Raw genomic sequence first — 24,174 nt, forward strand, 5'->3', positions numbered from 1 at the left:
TATCAAAGGACTGACTTATAAATGGTCGCATTCAACCACCCCAAAGGAGAATGTAAGTGATCTCAAAGGGAGAGACCTGGACCTTACTTTTTTTTATGCTTAGTTGAATTAGTTACTCCTCGTACTGACTTAAGCATTGGAGTGCAATAAGCTCAGCACTACACTGATGCAAAGATCTCTTACACAAGTCAGCTTGGAGGATATTGAGACCAGACCAGAGGGTAGCAGATTGAAGGTCAAGGACATTGGGTACCTGTAGCTATGCCTAATGCGAACGAGATCCGAATGCCAACAGTTTCAATTGTACCGCTAGACTTTGAAAAGTTTTGTTTTTTATCCATAAACTTAAAAAAAAAATTTAAGAAAAAAATATCGGTTAAAGAGTTTTTTTTCCATTAAAATAAGATGGATATTGATGTAACGGCTAATATGTAAAATTTGGAAAGCTTGCATGACAATGTTTGTAACCTTTTCCATCTAAATTGGTGTGACACTTGATAAGTAAAGAATGATTATATTGAAGATTTTAACGATAACTTTTGAGATTAAATTTATAGTAATAATGATCTTAATCTTTTGTATAGTTTGTAAAAAATATGGCGCATTTCTTCTAAATTTACCCATCAACTGCTTTATCAAATTCCAAGGTAATTTTTTGGAACAAATTATAAAATTTAAAAGGTAAAAAAGAAACTTTTCAAAGGATATATTGTATGATTTAAAATACAATTTAAAACCCATTTTTACATTTAAAATGTGGGTCTGCCAAAATCCACATAATTATGGATTTTCATGGGCGTGGCGAGGATCAGGTTTCCCTAAGAGTTAATCCTCATCTTGTTTATATATATATATAAATGAATTAAATATATTCATCAATATATTGATATGTCAAAAGTTTTATAGAGATATCTTTGATATCTCGTATAATACTCATAAAATATGAAAAAACAATATTAGTACTTAGTCATAAATATAAATATATATTAGTTTAAATCCTATTTTAGTTCTTGAACTTTGAATTTTGTTTTACTTTGGTCCCTAAACTTTGAAAAACATTCGTTTTAGTCCTTAAACTTTTAAAAGTGTTTATTTTAGTCCCTATTATTAAAATTATATTAACTCTTCAATACCAACAACTAACATGCCAAAATATTATTAACTATAAAAAAAAAGAATTAAATAGTTTAAATAGATAATTTCACATAGAGAATTAAAGAGAACCCTTAAACCTCCTCATATAAACTAGGCTAAATTATACAAAATACCCCAAAACTTTGTATTTTGTATCAAAAATATCTTTGAACTTTCAATTGTTTTAAAAATACTCTTAAATTTAGAAGGAAAAAACTATTATACTCTCGCCCTTAGTTTTGGATGGAAACTATTAGTATTTTATTTGAAAAATACCCTTAAACTTAAAAAAAAAACACTTATTGTTAGTATATAAACACAAATCATTAATACTCATTTAAAAAATATCCTTGAACTTTTAAAAGTTACTTTAATACTCTTTCTAAAAAAAAAAAAAAAGTTGAAATGTTTTTACCAAATACAAAATCAACGTATATGGCTATTAACACACTCAACTACTAATATATAACTTTGTTAAACCATTTAGTCCTAAGGTCTCCTCAGTGCTTCCATTATTTTTTTTTTCTTTTTGTTATAATTTATATATCTTCACAGTTTGTTTTTAATAAGATGAACAAAGGTCAAATAGTTAGCAAGAAAGGAGAATAAGAGAAAAAAAAATAAGAAAAATAGAGAAGTGTTTGGTCATATACTGAAGTAGGGGAGAGAGAGGAAATGGAAGAGGGAGGTAGTACATCTTCCTTTTCTTAAAAAACACATCTAAACTTCTAAAAGTCGCATTAGTAGACTTACTTTGAAAAAAAGGGTGAAAAATGGAAGAGGGTATTTTTTAAACTTTTGAAAGTTGAAGAATAATTTAGAAACAAAACACTAATAGTTTTCATCCAAAACTAATGGTAAGGATATTTTTTAACCCATTTTTTTAAGTTTGAAGATATTTTTTGAAACTTTTGAAAGTTTAGGGATATTTTTTATACAAATTACAATGGTCGAGAAGATTTTTCATAATTTAGCATATAAACAAAATAATTAACCTATCAATTTATCTTAATGTATGTAGTCCAAATGTTCAATTTTATGGTTGAGAGATATATAATTATCTAAGTCATTAAACAATAAAATTTCAAATTTAAATATTATGCATATATAATCATAATAGGGACAGTTGCAAGTATAAAAACTAGTCACAAAGTATTAACAAATATAACACAATGTCAAAAAATTGTAAATATAACAAAATTTAGATTCAGCTTTTAAAGTCTATCAGTGATAGACCATATTGCTAATAGAAGTCTATTAGTAATAGACCATATCGCTTATAAGAGTCCATCACTGATAGATTTTACTATTTTTGTAATTCTATAAAATATTGCATACACTTGATTATTAAATGTACTACACATTGCAATTATCCGAATAATAATACATCGAGAAAGTAAAAGGGGTAGGAATTAGGAACAGGGTAAATGCAGAGACGAGGATTCTCATTTAGTTCAGGAAAAGAAAATTCCTCCCCATTTCCTCCATTTTCAACCTAAACAAGGATGGGGATTTTGGTGCCTTATATTTCTCGATTACAGCATGAATAATGGAAATGGAAAGGTTATTCCAATCTAGTGTTGAACAAAGACGTCCAAAACCTTAGTTACTCACCCGCTGCAACTTAAGAGTGATTTTGAAATAGTTTGAAATAGTTAAAAATATTTTTACCATGCTAAAACATTTTTACCATGCTGAAAAGCACTCCTTATCATTAAAAAACAATTTTAGTGGTGTATAAATAGAATTAAAAAATATAAAATCAAGCATAAACGTGATTTTGAATTATTAAAGACTTTGAATGATTTTAACTATTTTAAAATCACTCCTAAACATGCCTAAATCGAGTATTGGACAATTTAGGATATTTCCCATGAGATGCATACTATGTTGATACCTTTAGATATAGAGAAGATAATTTCCCCTATTCAAATGATCGATCCGATCCACATTCTAGAAACCTAAGTTTTGTAACTTTTTATTTGCATCATCACAAAGTGAAATTACATAATCAACCTTGTTGTGTACACATATTGATGCCTAGTGTCACGATCGTACTTCTTCAAATGTTCAACACCATGATTCACATGCAATCTTGGTCAGCTTTAAGAGAAACCCAAGTCCCAATAAATTTTTTGCTGACTCTTTAAAGCTTCTTTAGACCTTAGGCAAGGTTCCTTCATCCTCAACCAAATTGAATTCATGCGAAACTGAACTTCATCCGACCATACACGTCGTCCGTATGTGTATTTTCCCTCACCAGCTTGCCTCTACTCTAGGCCAAGTTCTGAGGCTCATCCTTGCCCAAATATGAGGTTAATCATCACCACAATGCAACGTCGCTTCTCTTTTTGTCATCTTGGTTCTCAATAACACGTCTCGATAATTCTACATCGCTTCAGAACTTCACAGGATGAGTTCGGATCCTTCCTTGGGTTAAAAAAGATTTAAAACACTCTACTCAGGCTTACCAGGTGGTTCAGACATTTATCATGGCTTTCTGGAACATAATAATGCTTATCAGACTCTACCGACCTACTTCGGCACCTATTAGGCTTCTACCGATCTTATGGTCGCCTATGGGGCTTCACTAGGCCATTATAATGCTTATTGGGACAACTCGGGCAAGTATCGAGCCAATCGAGAACTATCGAGTCTCATTGATGCTTCAAGATGCCATCTCCAGTGTCAGGATGTCATCAGCTTTCTCTCTTCTATTCGGACACGCTTATCAAGAACCATATCAACCAATCCATGGGAAACTTTCCAACTCGGGAGTTTTCAAACATCCATCTATCTGGACATATCAAGACTTGAACCCTTTGAAGTCCTTATCGAATCAAAATAATATACCAGGTGCTAAATCGAACCTCTGGCCGATGGGTAGGGACACAATGCCGACACACTTGTGTCGTCCAACATTGTTCATGAGATCCCATTCTCAATGGAAGACGTCCAAGACACTTGTCTTGTAACGTTCGCCCACACCATGACAAACGCATGTTTCATGGGGTAGCACACTTAGGCCACAAGGCTCACGAGAAGTGGAGAGTTGACACCATGTCTCCCCCTATAGTACATTCTGAATATTTTCCTCTTTGTCTCTCATGCATATGAAATGTGACGAACGATCACTCGCCAAGGTAGAGCGCCCGCCTGAACTCCGATTGACATGAAATTCAACATGCTTGCATATTTTAGCAATATGCATCTAACTCCAGAGTCGCTCGTCCAAACTCACGATGGAACCCTGACTTCCGAGGTCATGGCCCAGTGCCCTTTGGCCCCCACTGAGTTTATCACTGACACCACTGATCACACGATTGTTTGTCGTTTTGCTTAATGTTCAATATGGCATACTTGCCCACTTATGTTGGTGTGTTGGATGATACACTATCCTCCTTGATCGCATCAAAATACTTCTCGTGGCCCTTTGTCTTTGTCAGATATGTAAATACTTGTGTGTCGTCACTACATTATCTGCACTAATGGGGTCATAATCTACGTACTTCAAGTATGATTATGACACCTTCCGCACTTAAACTGTCAACATCCTCAATGATACACTTAGGGGATGCAATCCACTTTGATTCTTATGGGATTGCAACACTCTCCCCCACTTATGAAGGAAATCTGACATGAGGATTTCCATGAGCAGCGGAATGATTATTCCAAATTCTATTCGAAATTGACTATAAATAATTATAGTCACAAAACGGAAACTAACAGATCATGCATAATACGAAATTACAGCATGCTTTAGATAATCAAGGGATAACAAATAAATACCTTTAAAGACTCATTCTTCATCTCCCTCGATCATGAACGCTCATTCAGTCTCCGAGACAGCAATACACGAACATTCGAACACAACGACCACAACACAGCACGATCAACAACAAACACGAACCAATGATCTCCAAGATCACGAACCCAACGAACAACCTCCAAAACCTCGAACTCTATTGAGTTGAGTGAGGACACCACCACAATGGCTACCTTGGTATTCTCAGTATGAGAATCCAGAAGTGTGGGCTCTGTGTGGACTTGGTTAGATAAAAAGACCGGAGGAATAACAATCATGTAGACGATTGAGCAAGCGGGAGATGAGAAAAAGTCTATCGTATAGACGAATGCTCAATCATTTAGACGAATGCAACCTATCGTATATCAAATTCCCTGAGATCATTTAACTACGGCCAGCTGAGTGAACTATCGTATAGTAACACTCCATGATTGTTTAGTCTATCTTTCAGCTATCGTTTAGTGAATCCAATTCATTTGACAGCAAACTGTGAGTTCTTATCCGAATTAAGCAACTCTAATAAATTTAGGAAAACATTTTTCCTTTTATCTCACGGTTACCATAAAACCACAAATAACCTCCCACTTAATTGGTTATTAGAGAAAAAGATATAATTATCTAATAATTAATATTATTATAAGTAGATATGATAACCAACTTACAATATTATATTTATAACCTATAGTTTTAATATTTCATCTAATGAAACATATAAACCATATTTCTTTTTCTATTTTATGGTACTTAATGTATCTTATAAATCAGACCGATCATATCATATATAATCGAATTTCCTCTTGTCAATTTGAACATTTCAAATCAACAACAAGAACTGATTCTCAACTTGAATCCATTGAGCTACCAAAGGGACCTTATAAACCTGTAGCTCGAAGCTCCAACGGTACGTGAATAACTGACTAAACTCTTTAGTCACGAGATCCACCATCCGTTAACTGTCAGGCACTCCACTAAAGACCAACAACTGCACTCTCCTTACTACAGATATATTTTATGTCCATATCAACCAATTAATAGTGCGATAACCCTTCACAAATCGCTCATAAGTACAACTGGGCCAATAGCCGTTATGCTCATGTAGTTACATCTAACTCCTTAAGTACCACTGATCCCTCTAATGAACATAAGTCATAGTCTTACTATGACTGAGTCCTCTCTTCCAAAGAGAAGTTGTGGCCACTATGTTCAAGACCCGAAATTAGTCCTTAAAGAAGCCATCTGTCTGCTTACCCCTGCTTCGGGGAAGGAGCGAATTTCATCTTGTGTAACTGAGTTCCCAACTCTCAAATCAGAACAATCCCAAAAAATATAGGAATGTTAAGTTGGCAATCTGGCCACTCTCACCCATACTAATCAAAGGACCGCTCTCAAAGACAGGATTTTCCAAAATACTCAAGATTAAGGTCATGTCACCTATGGTCGTTTAGGTGAGATGTAAGTCTCAAGTATCAACGGCGTTATATAAAGAGACTAGTCATCTCGTGGTCCGATCTTATACAAACTCTTTGTATAGGACACTCCCGGTCGCATGTCTCCACATGAATGGTCAGGATCTACCATATGTAGTAGTTCACAACACTTACAAACCTCTACAAAGCGGGCCATATCCATAGTTCACAAGGATCAGGTATCCCTCTTTAATCCTTATACTACAGATCTTTTTAGGTTATCACTTAAGGCATGATCCACTTGTATATCTCATATACATGCTTAAGTTTACATACAATAACCATAGAGCTTTGTTTATTGGATATGAGTAAATGCCAAATAAATTAACTCTTATTTTATTTATAACAATGTGTACAGTTTACAAACTACAAGACTTTGGGAGAATTAGGACACCAATCCCAACAATCTCCCATTTATCCTAATGCCTCGGAAGACTTATGTACAATACATGAAAAATTACAAGTATAATATACAATAAACTACGGCATACACTATACCCCAGTATCATCTCCCACTTACCCTAGACAAGATGTCGCATGTCTCGTAGACCCAGACTCTCCAGATGACCCTCAAACACTTTAGTCGTGAGAGCTTTTTTAAACGGATTAGCAACGTTGTGCTCCAACGCGATCTTCGTGACTATCACATCACCGCAATGCACAATCTCCCTGATCAAGTGGTATTTCTGTTCGATATGCTTGCCTCTACGATGACTGTGAGGTTCCTTCGAATTTGCCACAGCCCCGCTGTTATCACAATAGAGAGTGATCAAAAAATCCATATTTGGAACAACTTCCAAATCTGTAAGAAATTTCCTCAGCCAAACAACTTCCTTAGTTGCTTCACAAGCATCTATGTATTCGACTTCCATAGTGGAGTCCGCGATGCATCCCTACTTGATGCTTTACCACACTACAGCTCCTCCATTCAGAGTGAACACTGACCTTGGTGTCGATTTACGAGAATCTTTATCAGTTTGAAAGTCAGAGTCTATGTATCCTGTAAGGATCAAATCCTTATCTCCATACACGAGCATGTAGTCCCTTGTTCTCCGAAGATACTTGAGGATCGTCTTGACTTCCGTCTAATGATCTAATCCTGGATTGGATTGATAAAGATTGACAATCCCTACTACATAGCAAATGTCGGGTCTGGTACACAACATTGCATACATTAAGCTTCCAACAGCTGAAGCATAGAGAATCTGTCTCATCTTCTCAACCTCTTGAGGTGTCTTAAGACACTGATCCTTAGACAATACGATTCCGTGCCTGAAGGGTAACAAATCCCTCTTAGAATCCTGCATCATATACCTAATCAACATTTGATCAATGTACGATGCCTGAGACAAGGCTAGCCTCTTGCACTTACGATCCCGAATGATCTAGATCCCTAGAACATACTGTCTCACCTAAATATTTCATTTGGAACTAGGCAGCTAGCCACTTCTTAATGTCAGTCAGAAACCCTACATCATTCCCAATGAGTAGGATATCATCCACATACAGTACCAGGAAAGCTACTGAGTTGTTGATGATCTTCTTGTAAACACAAGTCTCATCAACGTTTTGATCAAAGCCAAACGATTTTGACCGCACTGTCAAATCTAATGTTCCACGGTCTAGACGCTTGTTTCAACACATAAATGGACCTATTAAACTTACAAACTCTTTGCTCTTGATCTGGAACTATGAACCCCTCTGGTTGAGCCATGTAGATGGTCTCTTCAAGATTACCACTAAGAAAGGAAGTCTTGACGTCCATTTGTCATATCTCATAATCATAAAATGTGGCTATGGACAGGAGTATCCTGATAGACTTTAACATGACAACAGGTGAGAAAGTTTCCTCGTAATCCACTCCCTCAATCTGAGTATAACCATTTGCCACAAGTCGAGCCTTAAAGGTTTGCACCTTTCCATCTACACCTCGTTTTCGCTTGTAGATCCACTTACACCCTATAGGTTTTACCCCGTCAGACTGATCCACAAGCTCCCAGACTTGATTGAAGTACATAGACTTCATTTCCTTGTTCATGGCTTTAATCCACTTATCCTTGTCAACATCCTCCATTGCTTGATTAAAAGACAATGGATCCCCGATCCCATCATTAGAAATGACGTTTTGGGCTTCAGTCAAACCCATGTAGCAATCCGGTGGGTTCATAACCCTCCCATTACATCGAGACGGTCTCAACTCTTGAGCTGGTTGATTAGATGTACCAACCTCAACAACTCTTGTTGATTTGTCAGTCTATTCAACAACTCTTGTTGAACTCTCAGTAGTCTCAGTCTCACTAGAAATCTCACGTAAAATAATTTAATTCGTGGTTTATAATCCCTAATGTAGTCTTATTCCAAGAAGATAGCATTTGTGGAGACAAACACTTTGTTCTCACTCGAATCATAGAAGTATCCACCCCTTGTTTCCCTGGGGTAGCCTACAAAGAGGCAAACTTTCAAATGCGGTTCTAACTTCTTTGGGTTAGTCACAAGCACGTGGGCTGGATACCCCTAAATCGTGAAGTGGTGTAAACTACCTTTACAACCTCTCTACAACTCAAAAGGTGTTTCAAAAACACTTTTTGAAGGAACATTGTTCGGAATATATAACAGGTAGTCTCCACTGCAAAACCCCAAAACGAGTCTAGAAGATGAGCATAACTCATCATAGACCGAACTATGTCCAACAAGGTTCTCTTTCTCATTTCTGATACACTATTTTGCTGAGGTGTACCTGGGGCCGAGAGTTGGGATGTAATTCCATGTTCTATCATATAGTTTTGAAATTGGAGGTCCATATACTCTTTACCACGATCAGACCGTAGTGTTTTTATCTTCTTACTTAACAAGTTTTCAACTTCAGCCTTATACTCCTTGAACTTGTCAAGGGCTTTAAACTTACATTGTATTAGGTAGAGATACTCATACCTTAAATAATCATCTATAAAATAGATGAAATATTCATACCCACCTCGAGTTCTAAAACTCATCGGACCACAGAGGTCTAAATGTACAAGCTCCAAGGCTTCCTTGGCTCTATAACCCTTTCCAGTAAAAGGTCACTTGATCATCTTGCCTTTAAGACATGATTCACACACCGACAAGGAGTTTTCTTCTAAACTCTTTAGAAGTCCACATTTCACCAACTGCTCAATCCTATTGAGGTTGATATGACCTAACCTTAGATGCCAAAGATGGGCGTTTTCCTTAGGAGAAATCTTTGGTCTTTTAGATGTTGTCGTTGTACTGAACATTTCAGTATTAAACAAGGCTTTTATGACTAACGGCCTTAGTACATACAAGTTACTTTCCATTGAACCAAAACCAATCTCCATCCCATTCTTGAAAATAAATATTTACTCTCAGAAAAGGAGACGGTATAACCTTGTTCAATGAGACAAGAAACCGAGATTAAGTTCCTCTTGATATGAGAAACTACAAAAACATTATCCAGTAACAGATAATATTTCTTGTCAAAAAATAACTTCAACCTGCCTATAGCAACAACTAAAACAACCTCACCAGTACTGACTCGAAGAGTCATCTCTCCTTGTGGCAATATTTGCCAAGAACTGAATCCTTGGTAAGAGGAACTGTCGTGATTAGTAGCACCCAAATCAAGGATCCAGGCAGAATCATCATTCTCTACCAAACACGTCTTCAAGACCAATAAATCATATTTACTGTCTTTAGACATCCTTTTCTTTTGAAGAGTAATGGGATTAATATCAGAACCTAAATAAGTTCAAAGTTCCATGTCAGATAACACTTATCGTCGATGAACTTTAAAAGAGTTAACAACACTTGCTTTCTCTTCCTGGAGTTTAAGTTAGGAACTAACACTACTGGTATTTTCATCCATCCCTTTGTGCTCAAAAAGTAAGAACTGACATTCAAAAAATTCTTGCAACGAGTCCATGATCTCACGTGTATTGACCATGTTCTCAACCCTTTTGGTCAAAGCATCAGGTATGCTAGCCAATATGTGAATTTGGGCCAATGAATTAGCCTTCATCCACACCTCGTATGCATTACGAACACTTCCCGGTGCATCAAAGGTCGGGAATTGAGGACACTCCTCAACCATCACAAACTCAAGGTCGTTCGATGAAATGCGTTTTACAAGACTCTTTCCATGTAATCGGTCAAACTAGAAGCATTTAATGGAAAATCAAACATGTTGCTAAAAATAAAAACACATTGACCTATGTTAGGTTTTAAGCAAATACTCGTTGAAAAAACATACAACATCCAATATAGTTTAGCAGAACTAACATGAATCCCATGTGACATCTAGTTTCGCAATGACGCTTCAAAGGTTAGGAAAAAAGCCACCGAAGGGTGGTCAATTCATCCCTCCTCTAAATTTAGACATTCTCAATCAGCCATCAATACCATAACAACTCTTGCTCCTATAACGACTAGCCATCATTGATTTGGTCAAGAAATCATTAACTTACTTAACAATTTCTTGTAAGTATGACTCGTCATTTTAGGCCTTAGAGTTCCACCCTAAGCAGCCAATCCAAAGGGAAAAATATATGATTGGGGTAAAAACTAAAGTGACCCTATCAAATTCTGGAATTCACATTGATATTGACCAATTGCACAAAACTCATCCGAAGGGGGACGCTGCCAGGGCGCCACAAGGGAGTGCAAGAATGATCTCACAATGCGAACCAATGAAGAAGACCGTAGGACGTGTTGACACACACCCTTCACCCACTTACTATAAACACTCTCTTCGTCCACCTTGATATTGACTCATGCAAACACCATCCGAAGGGGATGCTCTCAGGGCACCACGAGACCAAGTATGAATCTCACGACATGAACATTCAGGGAGAAACGTGAGTGGAATCATTGACATATCATATATATCTCTTCCTCCCACTGAGTATTTTATAACCTATGGTTTAGTTTACTTAGAAAAAACACGACTAAGAATTTTAACTAGATGACTTTTTAGGTTTGCCCAAGAGTAACATTTACCTTGTATAGTTGAACAACTTTTGATCATCATCCATTAAACTCTTTAACGGAATCTTTGACCAACTGTCACATGCTTGCAGAAAATCTATCTAATTCACCTTTCCAGGTAGGTTCCCAAGTAAGGGTGTTCCGTTTCTGTCAGTTTAAATACCCCAACCCAGACAGAACCCGCCTTAGACAAAAGGTCCCTTATAGATAGATTTAATACAATTTTAATCTTTTATGTCAATCAATTTAATCCTATTAAATCGATTTAAAAAGATTAAACTTAGGTTGCTAATCCCATTAGAACCTTGAACTTAGGTCTATCTCAATCCAATTTTAAAACCCTTTTAAAACATTGAGTTCGCCTAAGTCCGCATGCAACTCTTTCTTATTGATTTTAGTTCTAATTTCTATTATAACTCTTATAACATAAACAACCAAAACTATCCACAATGCGAAGCAAACACATAAAAGGCATTCATAACGCTTATAAATTAGCCTAAGTGTCATGCTCCATGCATTGTTCATTCATTGTTACGTTTATATAACACTTATACAAATAAGCAACAAACCAAGCAAACATGCTTCCATTCACCCTTATACTATAACGCTTATAATATAAAGATGATGCATGAATATGCTTACTGCATGCATAAATATAACTCTTATATTTCATGATGCTTGTGCATGCTCTATTGTAATTTCATCATGCCACTTATAATACATGATGCATGAATAATTGCACAACCTAAGATGGGTTTCAAATCTGTATGTCATACACTATGTCATATAAACCACATACATCTCATGTATATTAAACAAAAATAGCCTCAAATCCTCAAGAAACAAAAGCTAACTATTACAAAAGCAAAGAGTCACTGGTTCAAACAGGCGAACCGGGTCTTGAACCATCCGGTCGAAGTCCGCGTCTCCACTGATCGTGTACCAAACTCGAGTGATCGCCTACACAAAAGAGTAAATACTTTACTCTATCGTTTACCAACGCTTCCAGAGCTAAACGATCGTGTACCTTTTACTATGCGATGAAGCATGAGGTACACGATCGTGCAGCATGCAATGCATAAAGCAAACCTTAAACGATCGTCTAAACGACAATGATGCGATGAAGCACAATCGTCTAAATGATCACTGAGCGAGCGCCAAAGTATTGTATACCGCGTGATCGTGTAGTCAGTGACTATGCGATGAGGCATGCTAACTACATGATCGTTTAGTGTGCGCATCTTTTATTAAATGATGAGCATCATATGCTCCCACTCGATCGTTTACTTCTAGCGTCTACACGATAGAGCAAACACATTACCCCATCGTTTAGTGATCGTTTAGTAAATAGTACACGATCGCGTAGAAAAATCTACACAATCGTTTAGCCAAATCCCAACAATCATTTACCTGAGGCTACACAACACAACCAACTCTTGGTCTTCTTCTTCAATGAGAATCACATCTCCATGCTTGGAAACTTCATCATGAACGACTCGATAAACTCAAACACTTTGAATTACAGACTCGATTGTTTGTTAATTATGCCTAAAAACACATGGGCCCTTACAAATTAACACTTTGTAATTTTAAAGAAAGCTTTAAACAGAGGCAATTAAACCCGTAAACATTCATCAACGCCATCCACCAACGCATTTAACATTTAAACACAAATGTAGAAAACCCACCACGACTGTAAAAGAAGTTCAAATCAGAAATGAAATTTGGAATATCAGAATAACCTGGCTTTGATACCAATTGAAAGAAATCTGATATGATGATTTTCATGAGCAGCGGAATAATCATTCCAAATTCCATTCGAAATTGAACATAAACAATTACAGTCACAAAACGGAAACTAACAGGTCATGCATAAAACGAAATTACAGCATGCTTTAGAAAATTAAAGGATAACAAATACATACCTTTGAAGACTCATTCTTCAATCTCCCTCGATCACGAATGCTCGTTCAGTCTCCGAGACAGCAATACATGAATGCTCGAACACAACGACTGCAACACAACATGATCAACAACAAACACGAACCCAACGAACGACCTCCGAAACCTCAAACTCAATTGAGTTGAGTGAGGACACCACCACAATGGTTACCTTGGTATTCTCGGTGTGAAAATCCAGAAGTGTGGCTTTGTGTGAACTTGGTTAGAGGAAGAGACCGGAGGAATAAAAATCGTGTAGACGATTAAGCAAATGGGAGATGAGAAGAAGTTTGTCGTATAAACGAATGCTCAATAGTTTAGACGAAGGCAACCCATCGTATAAAAAATACCTCGCGATCGTTTAGCTACGACCAGCTGAGTGAACTATCGTATAGTAACACTCCATGATCGTTTAGTCTCTCTTTTAGCTATCATTTAGTGAATCCAATTCACTTGACAGCAAACCGTGAGTTCTTTTACGAATTAAGCAACTCTAGTAAATTTAGGAAAATATTTTTCCTTTTATCTCACTGTTACCATAAAACCACCAATAACCCCCCACTCAATTGGTTATTAGAGAAAAATATACATTTTTCTAATAATTAATATTATTATAAATATATATGATAACCAACTTACCATATTATATTTATAACCTACAGTTTTAATATTTCATCTCATGAAACATATAAACCATAGTTCTTTTTCTATTTTATGATACTTAATATAAATCTCATTTATATTAATCCTCCACTTGATGTATCTCATACATCACACTGATCATATCATATATAATTGAATTTTCTATTGTCAATTTAAACATTTCAAATCAACACCAATAACTAATTCTCAACTTGAATCCATTGAGTTACCAAGGGGACCTTATGGACCTGTAGCTCGAAGCTCCAACGGTACGCGAATAACTGACTAAACTATTTAGTCATGGGATCCACCATCCGTTAACTGTCAAACACTCCACTAAAGACCGACAGGTGCACTCTCCTTACTACATATATATTTTGTGTCCATATCAACCAATCAACAGTGCGATAACCCTTCACAGATTGCTCATAAGTACAGTTGGGCCAATAACTGTTATGCCCCTGTAGTTACATCTAACTCCTCAAGTACAACCGATCCCTCTAATGAACATAAGTCATAGTCCTATTATGATTGAGTCATCTCTTCTAAAGAGAAGTTGTGGCCACTATGTTCAAGACCCGGAATCAGCCCTTAAAGGAGCAATCTATCTACTTACCTCTACTTCGGGGAAGGAGTGAATTCCATTTTATGTAACTGAGTTCCCAGCTCCCAAATCAGACAAATCCCCAAAAAGCTAGGCACGTTGAGTTGACAATCTGGCTACTCTCACCCATACTAATCAAAGAACCGCCCTCAAAGGCAGAAGTTCCCAAAACACTCAAAATTAAGGTCATGTCATCTATGCTCGTAAGTCTCAAGTATCAATGACGTTATATAAAGAGACTAGTCATCTCGTGGTCCAGTCTTATACAAACTCTTTGTATAGGACAACTCCACTCGCATGTCTCTACATGAATGGTTAGGATCTACAATCTATAGTAGTTTACAACACTTGCAAACCTCTACAAAGCGGGTTGTATCCGTAGTGTCACCAGGATCAGGTATCCCTCCTTAATCCTTATCTACAGACCTTTTTAGGTTATCACTTAAGACATGATCCACTTATATATCTCATATACATGCTTAAGTTTACATGCAATAACCATGAAGCTTTGTTTATTGGATATGAGTAAATGCCAAATAAAATAACTCTTATTTTATTTATAACAATTTGTACAGTTTACAAACTACGAAACTCCGGGAGAATTAGGACACCAATCCCAACAACTTAAACCCAACATCATCTCAATGATTATCCGAACTTGAGTTGGCTTGCTAATGGACTCGCTATAATGACGTACGTCAGAACAAATATGGAAACTACACACTACTTATTAGCTTTCCCACCAACGGACCTACCTCGCCCAACTTAAGGACTTTGCCTCGAGACTCACAACATACACACGACAAGAAGGCCAATGGTTATGGGCTCGCCCCCTCAGGGACCTTCTCGTGCCCAACATTAGGACTTAGCCTAGGACTCACCAAAAAAATCATGGCAATGCTTTGTCACACTCCTGCCTCCGCAACAGGGTTTAATCCCACCCCATAGGACTTCAGCCTATTCAACTGCCACAACACACATTCTATAAGCAACACATAATGATGCACCCCTCGAGGTGAGGCTCATAAGCCTACCACAAAATAGTCTCATTGTGGCACCTGCTCACACGGTGCAAAGTTGGAAAAAAAAAAAACACAACCCTTCTTTCGCCGACACTACCCTTCACTCGGCTATCTGGCCACCTCGTATGGCAACGTTGCGAAGATGCTTCTCTTGCTCTTGATGTAGCTTCTTTTCTCTTTCTTTGAACTGCCAGATTGTTTGTCACCTTCAACGCACTTAGGTATGTGGAATGACTTAAGGGACACACTGGCTCCACACAAAGGGAGCATTCCCACGGGACAACAACCTATTTTTGCGAGTTACTTCCCCAATCACTTGGCTCTTAACAGCCATGATGTCCACCCATACAGACTCTTGATGCACCAATGCACTTGACCGACAGATGTCTCCCTGACCCCCAATTCTTCTGCTTGTAACCAATAGCATTATCCCTCTGGTGGTAATAGTTCTTTTGAAGGCACCCTACCTGAAACACTTTTATTCATCTCTTGTCAACGAAACACCTAAACTCTTGGTAAATGAGTTTGGTTCTTGCTTACTAACGGGTAAGGCTCCCCTTAACGACATGTCGACATAGGACACTCTTAAGTACTAAGAAGTCTAGCTTCAACCTATTCATTGCCTCCGATACTGACTCACATTTGCCCTACCAAACTGGCACTTTTGACGCAACTGTGAAGTCTTCAATTCAATCTTTGGGTTTCTTTCTGTCCGACTTTATTAAAAAAATTGTGGCTCTAATTCTAAATATCATGGTTGTACTTCTTCAACCGTGCGACACCATGTTTCACACGCAATCATGGTCAGCCTTAAAGGAAGCCTAAGTCCCAATCAACTTTTGGCTCGACTCTTTGAAGTTTTGTCAAACCTTACGCGACATTACTTCATCCTCAACCGAACTGAACTCGTGCAAAACTGAACTTCATTTGACCATACACATTGCCAATAAGCGTATTTTCTCTCATGTGCAACTCTAGCCAACTTGCCTATACTCTAGGCCAAGTCCCGAGGCTCAACCTTGCTCAAATATGAGGCTAAGGTCATTGCAACACAATGTCGCATCTCTCTTCGTCATCTTGGTTCCCAATAACGCGTCCCCCATACTTCTACATCTCTTCAGAACTTTACCGGGATGTGTTCAGACCATTCGTTGGGTCAAAACAAATTTAAAACACTCCACGGAGCTTATCGAGGCTTTTCGGGACATAATAATGCTTACTGGGTTCTACCAGCCTACTTCGACACCTATCGGGCTTCTACTGGCCTAATAGTTGCCTACCGAACTTCACCAGGCCATTCAATACTTATTACGACAACTCGGCCAACTATCGAGCCAACTGGGAACTATTGGGTCCCACTGATGCTTCAAGATGCCATCACGAGTGTTAGAATGTTATCAACTTTCTCTCTCCTATTCAAGCACGCTTATCGAGAATCATTGTCAAGAACCTATGGACAACTTTCCAACTCGGAACTTCCCGGACATCCATCCATCTGAACATATCAAGACTTGAACCCTTCGAAGTCCATGTCGAGTCAAAATGACATACCAGGTACTACATCGAACCTCTAGCCCATGGGAAGGGGCGCAATGCCGACACACCCGTGTCGTCCGACATTGTCCATGAGATTTCATTCTCGATGGAACACACCTAATACACTTGTCTTGCAACGCTCGTCCACACCATGACACACGCATGTGCCATGGATTAACTCACTTAGGCCACAGGGTCCAAGGGTGGTGGAGAGCTGACATCATGCCTCCCCCTATAGTACTTCTGAACATTTTCCTCATTGCTTCCCATGCATATGGAATGTGTCACTCACCAACGTAGAGCGCTTGTCTGAACTCCAATTGATATGAAATTTAACGTGCTTGCATATCTTAGCAACATACATCTAACTCTAGAGCCGCTCGTTTCCCAACTTCCGAGGTTACGGCCTGAGGCCCCATCTGGTGACACCATCGATGACACGATTGTTTGTCTTTTTGCTAAATGTTCAACATGGCATACTTGCCCACTTTTGTTCATGATGCATCATCCTCTTTGGTGGCATCACAACACTTCTCTTGACCCTCTGTCTATGTCAACACGTGCATGCCGCCACTGCACTATCTACACTAGTGGGGTCACAATCTACTTACTTCAAGTATGATTGTGACACCTAACTTTTGCTCTCAATTCTTAATACTCGCTATTTTTTTAGTTTTTTTCTCTTTTCGTGATTCATCAACGTAATTCCCATTCCTCCTTTCTTTTTCTTTTTAGTTTTCCTAATCACTACTCGATACATTCAAAAGGGCAACATAAAAATAAAATAAAACAATTAACGTGTAGCAGGAGCGATCATCAAGAATCAAGGGTTGATTCCATAATTTCATTTTGACCTTGTCAAATAGACCATCGGTACAATTTTCTCAAGATCTGGCTAAAACCAATCTCACGATGAAATAAGAACACCTGAGAATCACATGCTTCCATGGAACTACTTTCCAGTAAAATAGAATTCAAGAAATGCCAGAACAAAGTGGTTGTTTCCTTTGCAAAAATCTAGTTGGTCTTCAACATTCCAATCCAAGCTAAACAAAATTGATCGAGCAATCTTGTCTTTGTTATGAAAGCATTATTCAACATTCAACTTTTAATTTCTGATAGAGTCGGAGGTATCTATCAGAAATCTGGCATATACATAATATCAAGTTAGTGATCCACCACTAAGGAACTGAAAGTCACAGATAACTAATGTGATTTCAACTGCAAACTGAGAAACCAAATTAGAAAATCATTACACACAAATAGCTTTTCCTCGGCCTTTTGGCTAAGATCAAGTACAGTATTTTCTCTTATCAGTTTCAAAACATTAGACATGAAAATTAAACAAAGTCTAAACGAACAGTCAATAGAATTCTTGCAGAATTTACACAATTGAGGAATTCTTCCTCCACCAACTTGCTTTTGCCTTTCCACATTCATGGTTGAATGTTATACCCGAGGGAAGAAAAAGCCATCTATTGATTCTTATTTCTTCAACTCAAGTTAGCACAACATATTTTACAGAAACACAGTTCCAACCCCTTCCCATGTGTTGTAGCAAATTACGCATCAATGGAACCAACTTTCAAAGGGAAACTCTACTTAAAGTTTCAATCTGCTAAGCCTACATTTTTATCACCAAGAGGAAAATGTAAAGGATGTGCAACAATGATTGAACTACAGAACATGGGAAGGGGTTGGAACTGTGTTTGGGTTGTACTGTGATTCTTATTTCTTGAACATGAGGACGTGGTTTGGGTTGGCACCATCAATGGATTGAACTACAGAACAAAGTTCATGATGACAATGTCACAAATGGCATGGTATCGCCACTTGCTGTTGCAGAGATATGTTATAAGACTGGATTGATTGATTGAAGTACTGAAACTAATGCTAAAATTAGCAACTGTAGAGATCAGGTTTAGTAAAATCGACCTAAAAACCATCAATTTGTGCATAAAGGGGTAATACGAACAACAGGCTCAGTAGTTTTAGCTATAAATGTACATGGCACAGGCCAACAACTGTTTAAGTCGATTCAGGTTCTAACTTATCATGCTGCTACAGGGTTGTATTCGTATTAATCCCTCTTCTTACAACTATGAGCTTAGATATCAGGAACTACGACAGTTTAATTCACAGGTATGTTACACGTCCTGCAATTGCATTAATGTAATTCCAAGAAAACTTGAAAAGCATCTGTTATTTCTTTTGGCATGACCCAAGGCTAAACAAGCAAGACTGATGAATTTGGCTGGCGCATTATGTAGAAGACACTTATCACGCAAGATGTCTCATTAGATCTCATAGCTTCTAGAGAAACTCATCCAAGGTTGTTCTTCTCCAAGGGTGGGGGACGGAAGAAGAATGAGATTGGAAAGATGTCCAGTTGGATGACAATCAGATTAAGCTTTATAGTTTCCTTCATAGACTTTGGGCCTTCCAGGATTTCACTTCTAAAACCACCATCCAAGAAGTTCAGAATAAGAAGAGCAGTTGTTGGGAGCTTTGCTTCATAGACAACTTTGAGAAGTGGGATCTTTTATTTAATTGGTGTATGCTTCAGACTAAATCATGAGCTTCGGCTTATAGCTTGGAACCTAAACAATCCAAGTTTCTAGCTTCTAAACCCGTTTTTGCCATGTCCTTGATGGTCATTTGATTCAATGAATCATGGTCACTCCTGTATGGTGAGGGAAACTAGAACCCCCACAAAGATAAAAAGTTCAGCAAACTCAACCCTTGATCCAACCCAAATAATTTGTAGACAACTACATCAACGTATCCGAAGGCATCCTTTGGATAGGAAAGCCAGAGGCCCAGACCTGATAAGGTATCAGGATGAAAGGTATATGTTCAGAAGTCTCATGCCAGTGGGCCTGAAAATCTCTGTGAATATCCATTTAGAAGCTGGCAAACCGTTCCCCTCCCCCGTAGTCACTTTAATTGGAGTGGTATAATTTTCCACAGGTTTAAAAAACCAATGGCAATGTCATCACAAGATTTAAGGAAAGATTTGTCAATCTGTGTGAACCATCAACCAGCAGCCCCATTGTGAATCCTAAGAAAGATGATGGAAATCTGCTTGAGTGAGCCTCCTTCAACACAGAATTCAGAGGAATGAGAGGTAGAGATGTAAATGAATGTTGGACTTTTGTTTTTCCTTCACTCTTGACATTAGGTTATGAACAGATCCGCTCGACTCCATTAGGTGCACAAACTGACCCAGACCTCCACACCAATATGACGAAAAGAAAATTCAAAATGACCAACATACTGAACCCAGCCAACTAAAAATAGAACAAAAGAAAGGATGAAGGAAAAACCAAAGATATCAACTTCCAACAAATTTATCCAGTTGTTCACACCATAATTGAGATGTGAATGAAATGCTAGAATCTTTTATCTTGACTCTAGATGGTACGGCTATGAACAGGTCAGCTTGACTCCATTTGGAGCAAAAATTAATCCTGGACCATCCACACCAGTATGACAAAGAAAAGTCAAATTAACTAATATAATGAAGCCAATCAACAGAAAATAGAAAGGAAAAATCAAGCATACCAACTTCAATCAAAATGTATTCAGTTTTTTTTCCATTCCACAAAAAAATCCTTTGATTGATTTTATTCCTAAACCAACCTACCCCTCCCAGCTTATCTATGGAACAATTATATGCAATTTTCTTAAAGGTGCAACATGTACTAAGGTGCAGAAGATCTAAAGACAAGGCTAAACCTAGGTTAGGAATGACGTGATGTTGCAAAATACCAAATACCTTATAAAATAATATCAGCAAACATGACAATTTAAATATAAAGTTAAAATATTCAATATCAAACAAAATTCACGTGTTTTGACTTCAAAGATAGAGAAAAGTCATAAGCAATAAAGAATCATTGTTATTTCATCATAATAAAATATTAATTTTACAAAGCTAAGTAATTAAAGTGAAGGAAAGGGCTAACCTACTGGGATTCTAATTCCTGATTCAATTTTCAGAGTAGGATCTGGGAACTATGAGCAAGAGAACACAAAGAGCACACACGACCCTTTTTCTTAAGGAATATTAAGTAGGAAAGAAAAATGTGAGATGCAGACACTACCAACGGGGAGTTGAAGAGAATGTTTAGGCTAGATACTGCTAAAAGATTCTGGGTGGGGTGGTGGAAGAATGGGAAAGTGAATTAGACTAGTACAGACGTTGTGATAACTGATAGGTTGGTGCACAAAAGACTCAAGAGTGATGATGCCCACAGAACCAATCCTTCCTTTTCATTTTCGTTTTTCAATTATAAGTCCTTCTATATTAAATCATATCAAGTAAGTTCTGTTGAAGTAAATGCTTGGGAACACCTGATGCAGAGGCAAGAGACAAGCTTCATGTCTGGGTGGTCATCTCGCTTGAGGCAAACAAAGTGAACAATGCCATATCTCACGCCTGCATGCTTTTTTTCCTCAACATTCTTGATAAACTTACATGGCATATTACTCAATGAATTTGTTGCTAGCATTTAGATGAGAAAAAAATATTACCAAACAGAATGATAACTTGAAATTTCAACCGTTTTCTTAGAATTTTGAGGAAAAATTAGAAACTTTACTCTTTTAGATAACTTTTTTCCTCTAACTTTCTGCCAATTTACTAAGTACTGAGTCATGTAAGTTAATTATCAGCCAATTTTAACATGCACCAAAGATGAGGCCATGTGGCACAATCATGGACTTAATTCTCATCAAATTCCTCTCCATTCCAGAAAAGAAAGTTAGCACACTTCAAATCCAGCAGAAAACCCTTTTAGTTTCCATCATTGAGAAATGAGAATAAAGGATTCTCCAAGTTGAGAGGAATGCACACAATTTTCATACTCCATAATTGTTGGATAATATTTATAATTTATCAGAACAACATCAATTGAGAGCTGTACACTACCAACTGTTATCTCACTCAATTCAACCAAAAGTTGAGTGAGTGCCGAACGCACTACCAAGGATAAATCGAACTTTGAGTCTTAAATCAACTTTCGTGAAGTTTCGATTAAAAGAAAACAAAACAAAATTTAGAAAACTGTACGTTGAATCCTCATGGCATTAAAGGAATAAATCATTCTATATCTGTAACTTGCTACATACAGAGAGGTCTATCTACAAAGCCCTGTAAATATCAGATAGAGAAAACTAAGTATGCATCTTTTGTAGGTTCTGTAGTTCTTAAAGGATGGATTGGACACATTAACTAGCACAACAAAGTTACACATGATGGTTCTCAGACATGACTATCTGTGTAGGTGAAGAACCAAAGCTAGGTGTTGCTGCATATACAAAAAGGAAAAATGGTTAAAAGAATAGAGTACAAACAGCTCTAGGTAAAATATGGCTACATCAACCATTTGACATTCTAAGAGCAGGGATGAAAAACAATTAATAGCATGACCAAAGTGTTGTTGCGAAAAGAAAATGAAGGAACATGCCAGAACAAGTAAGATCCCAGATGTGCTACTATTTGAAAAGTTACATAGAATCACTCACATGCATCATACCCTAAGAATCTGAAGCTTAGTCGAAAAGGCAATCGCAACCCAGTCCGGCTGGGAAGAAGACCATTGCAGCTGCTCGATTTCTGCTCCAGCTGTATATGCAAGAATGGGATCGAGGCCACCTTCGACAGGTTGCCCCATGGATGACAAATCCCAAATTAAGGCCTGAGAATCATCCCCTGCTGTGCAGATGTGGCAAGAACTATGCGGAGCCCAAGCAATGGCGTTGACACTAGCTTGATGTCTTTGTAACTCAACGACGGGGAGCGTCGGGAAGCGAATGTCAAGCACAACGACCTTGGCACTATCCATGATAATTGTGGCCATATATCTCGGGTCCTGCTTGTTCCAGCCTAGTCGAACCAATGGAGTGTCAGGCTCGGAGCTCTCGTAGATGATAGTAGAGTGTTCCTTATCGCGCAAATCGAAGACCCGGACAGAACCATCGGCGGAAACGGAAGCAAAAACACCAACACCGCCCCAGGCGATGTCGTAGACTTCCTTATCATGGGCGATGAGTTGTGTATCAACGGTCTCCCGCTCAATATCCCAAATGGTACAGGTAGTATCGATACTGGAGGTCCCAATACGCTTAGGTTCAGCATCATTCCAGTCAAAGGAGGTGAGAGGGCCACAGAATTCGCTGTTCTTGTTGCCATTAAGAAGGCTCTTGAGTTCTACAGAAGAAGGATCATCTGAGATGCGCCAAACGCGGAGAAAATCGCTGGAAGTGGCGAGAAGATCAGGGCGCTGGCACTCCTTGTCGGGGATGAAGATGGTCTTAGTAGGAGGGTAAGGATGCTCGAAGGAGAGATTAGGGTCGGAGCGGATCTCGCCGCTGGAGTCATCGAGCTGGACAATCTCGACACGGTTGGGATACTGCTCGAGGAGGCTAGCAATGGCGAGACGGTATTTCTTGTCACGGCGGACACTCCAATTCATGGCGTAGATGTGCCATGGCGCTTCATAGGTGTAGATCTCAGAGCGTTTCTGCTGCTCGTCGGAAGCATCCTGATTGGGATCGCTACTTGCACCCATCGGCTTTCTGTGTGGAAATGTCGTCTTCTTCTTCTTCAATGGATGCAAGGGGGAAGGCCAAGGAGTTGTGTATTTGAATGGATGATGAGGAACGAACGAATGAAGGAAGAAGTCAATCCAGTTGAATTGCCTGCTATGAATTGGAGCAACCAGGAACTTAACCCTCCTTGTCCCAATCAATCATATAAAATTATTGTTTCTGAAATATCCAATTTCCACCTAAATTATTTATGCAATATCCAATATCCAATATCCATTAATTTCTTTTTTTGTTATTATTATTATTTTTTAAGTACAACATAAGGGTGGTGTTGGGATGTATGCCCTATACTTGATAAGTTATTTAAAACAATAGTTATTATTTTATATATGCAATTATCTATTAAAAAAATATTATTTTATGTAATTTGAACCGTATTGGTAAACATACATATGAATCAAATGACCTAAATGATCTATAGTATGG

General features: G+C 37.9%; 1 protein-coding gene across 2 annotated transcripts; it reads right to left on the reverse strand.

Moving 5' to 3' along the window:
* Positions 1–22,192: 22,192 nt before the first annotated feature.
* On the reverse strand, positions 22,193–23,918 carry ATAN11 (Transducin/WD40 repeat-like superfamily protein). 2 transcript variants are annotated; one of them, XM_039045394.2, is made up of 2 exons: positions 22,674–23,918; positions 22,193–22,445 (listed from the first exon to the last, which is right to left on the reverse strand). In XM_039045394.2, exons 1-2 carry the CDS (start codon positions 23,706–23,708, stop codon positions 22,410–22,412), a joined length of 1,071 nt encoding a protein of 356 aa, XP_038901322.1. In that variant the 5' UTR covers positions 23,709–23,918; the 3' UTR covers positions 22,193–22,409. The 2 variants fall into 2 exon arrangements, with proteins under 2 accessions (XP_038901322.1, XP_038901329.1); XM_039045401.2 differs by having other exon boundaries at positions 22,663–23,909.
* Between the last annotated feature and the right edge of the window lie 256 nt (positions 23,919–24,174).

This window comes from Benincasa hispida, chromosome 1 (genome assembly GCF_027475165.1).
Source record: "Benincasa hispida cultivar pf3 chromosome 1, pf3_genome.v1.1, whole genome shotgun sequence".
Taxonomy (NCBI): domain Eukaryota; kingdom Viridiplantae; phylum Streptophyta; class Magnoliopsida; order Cucurbitales; family Cucurbitaceae; genus Benincasa; species Benincasa hispida.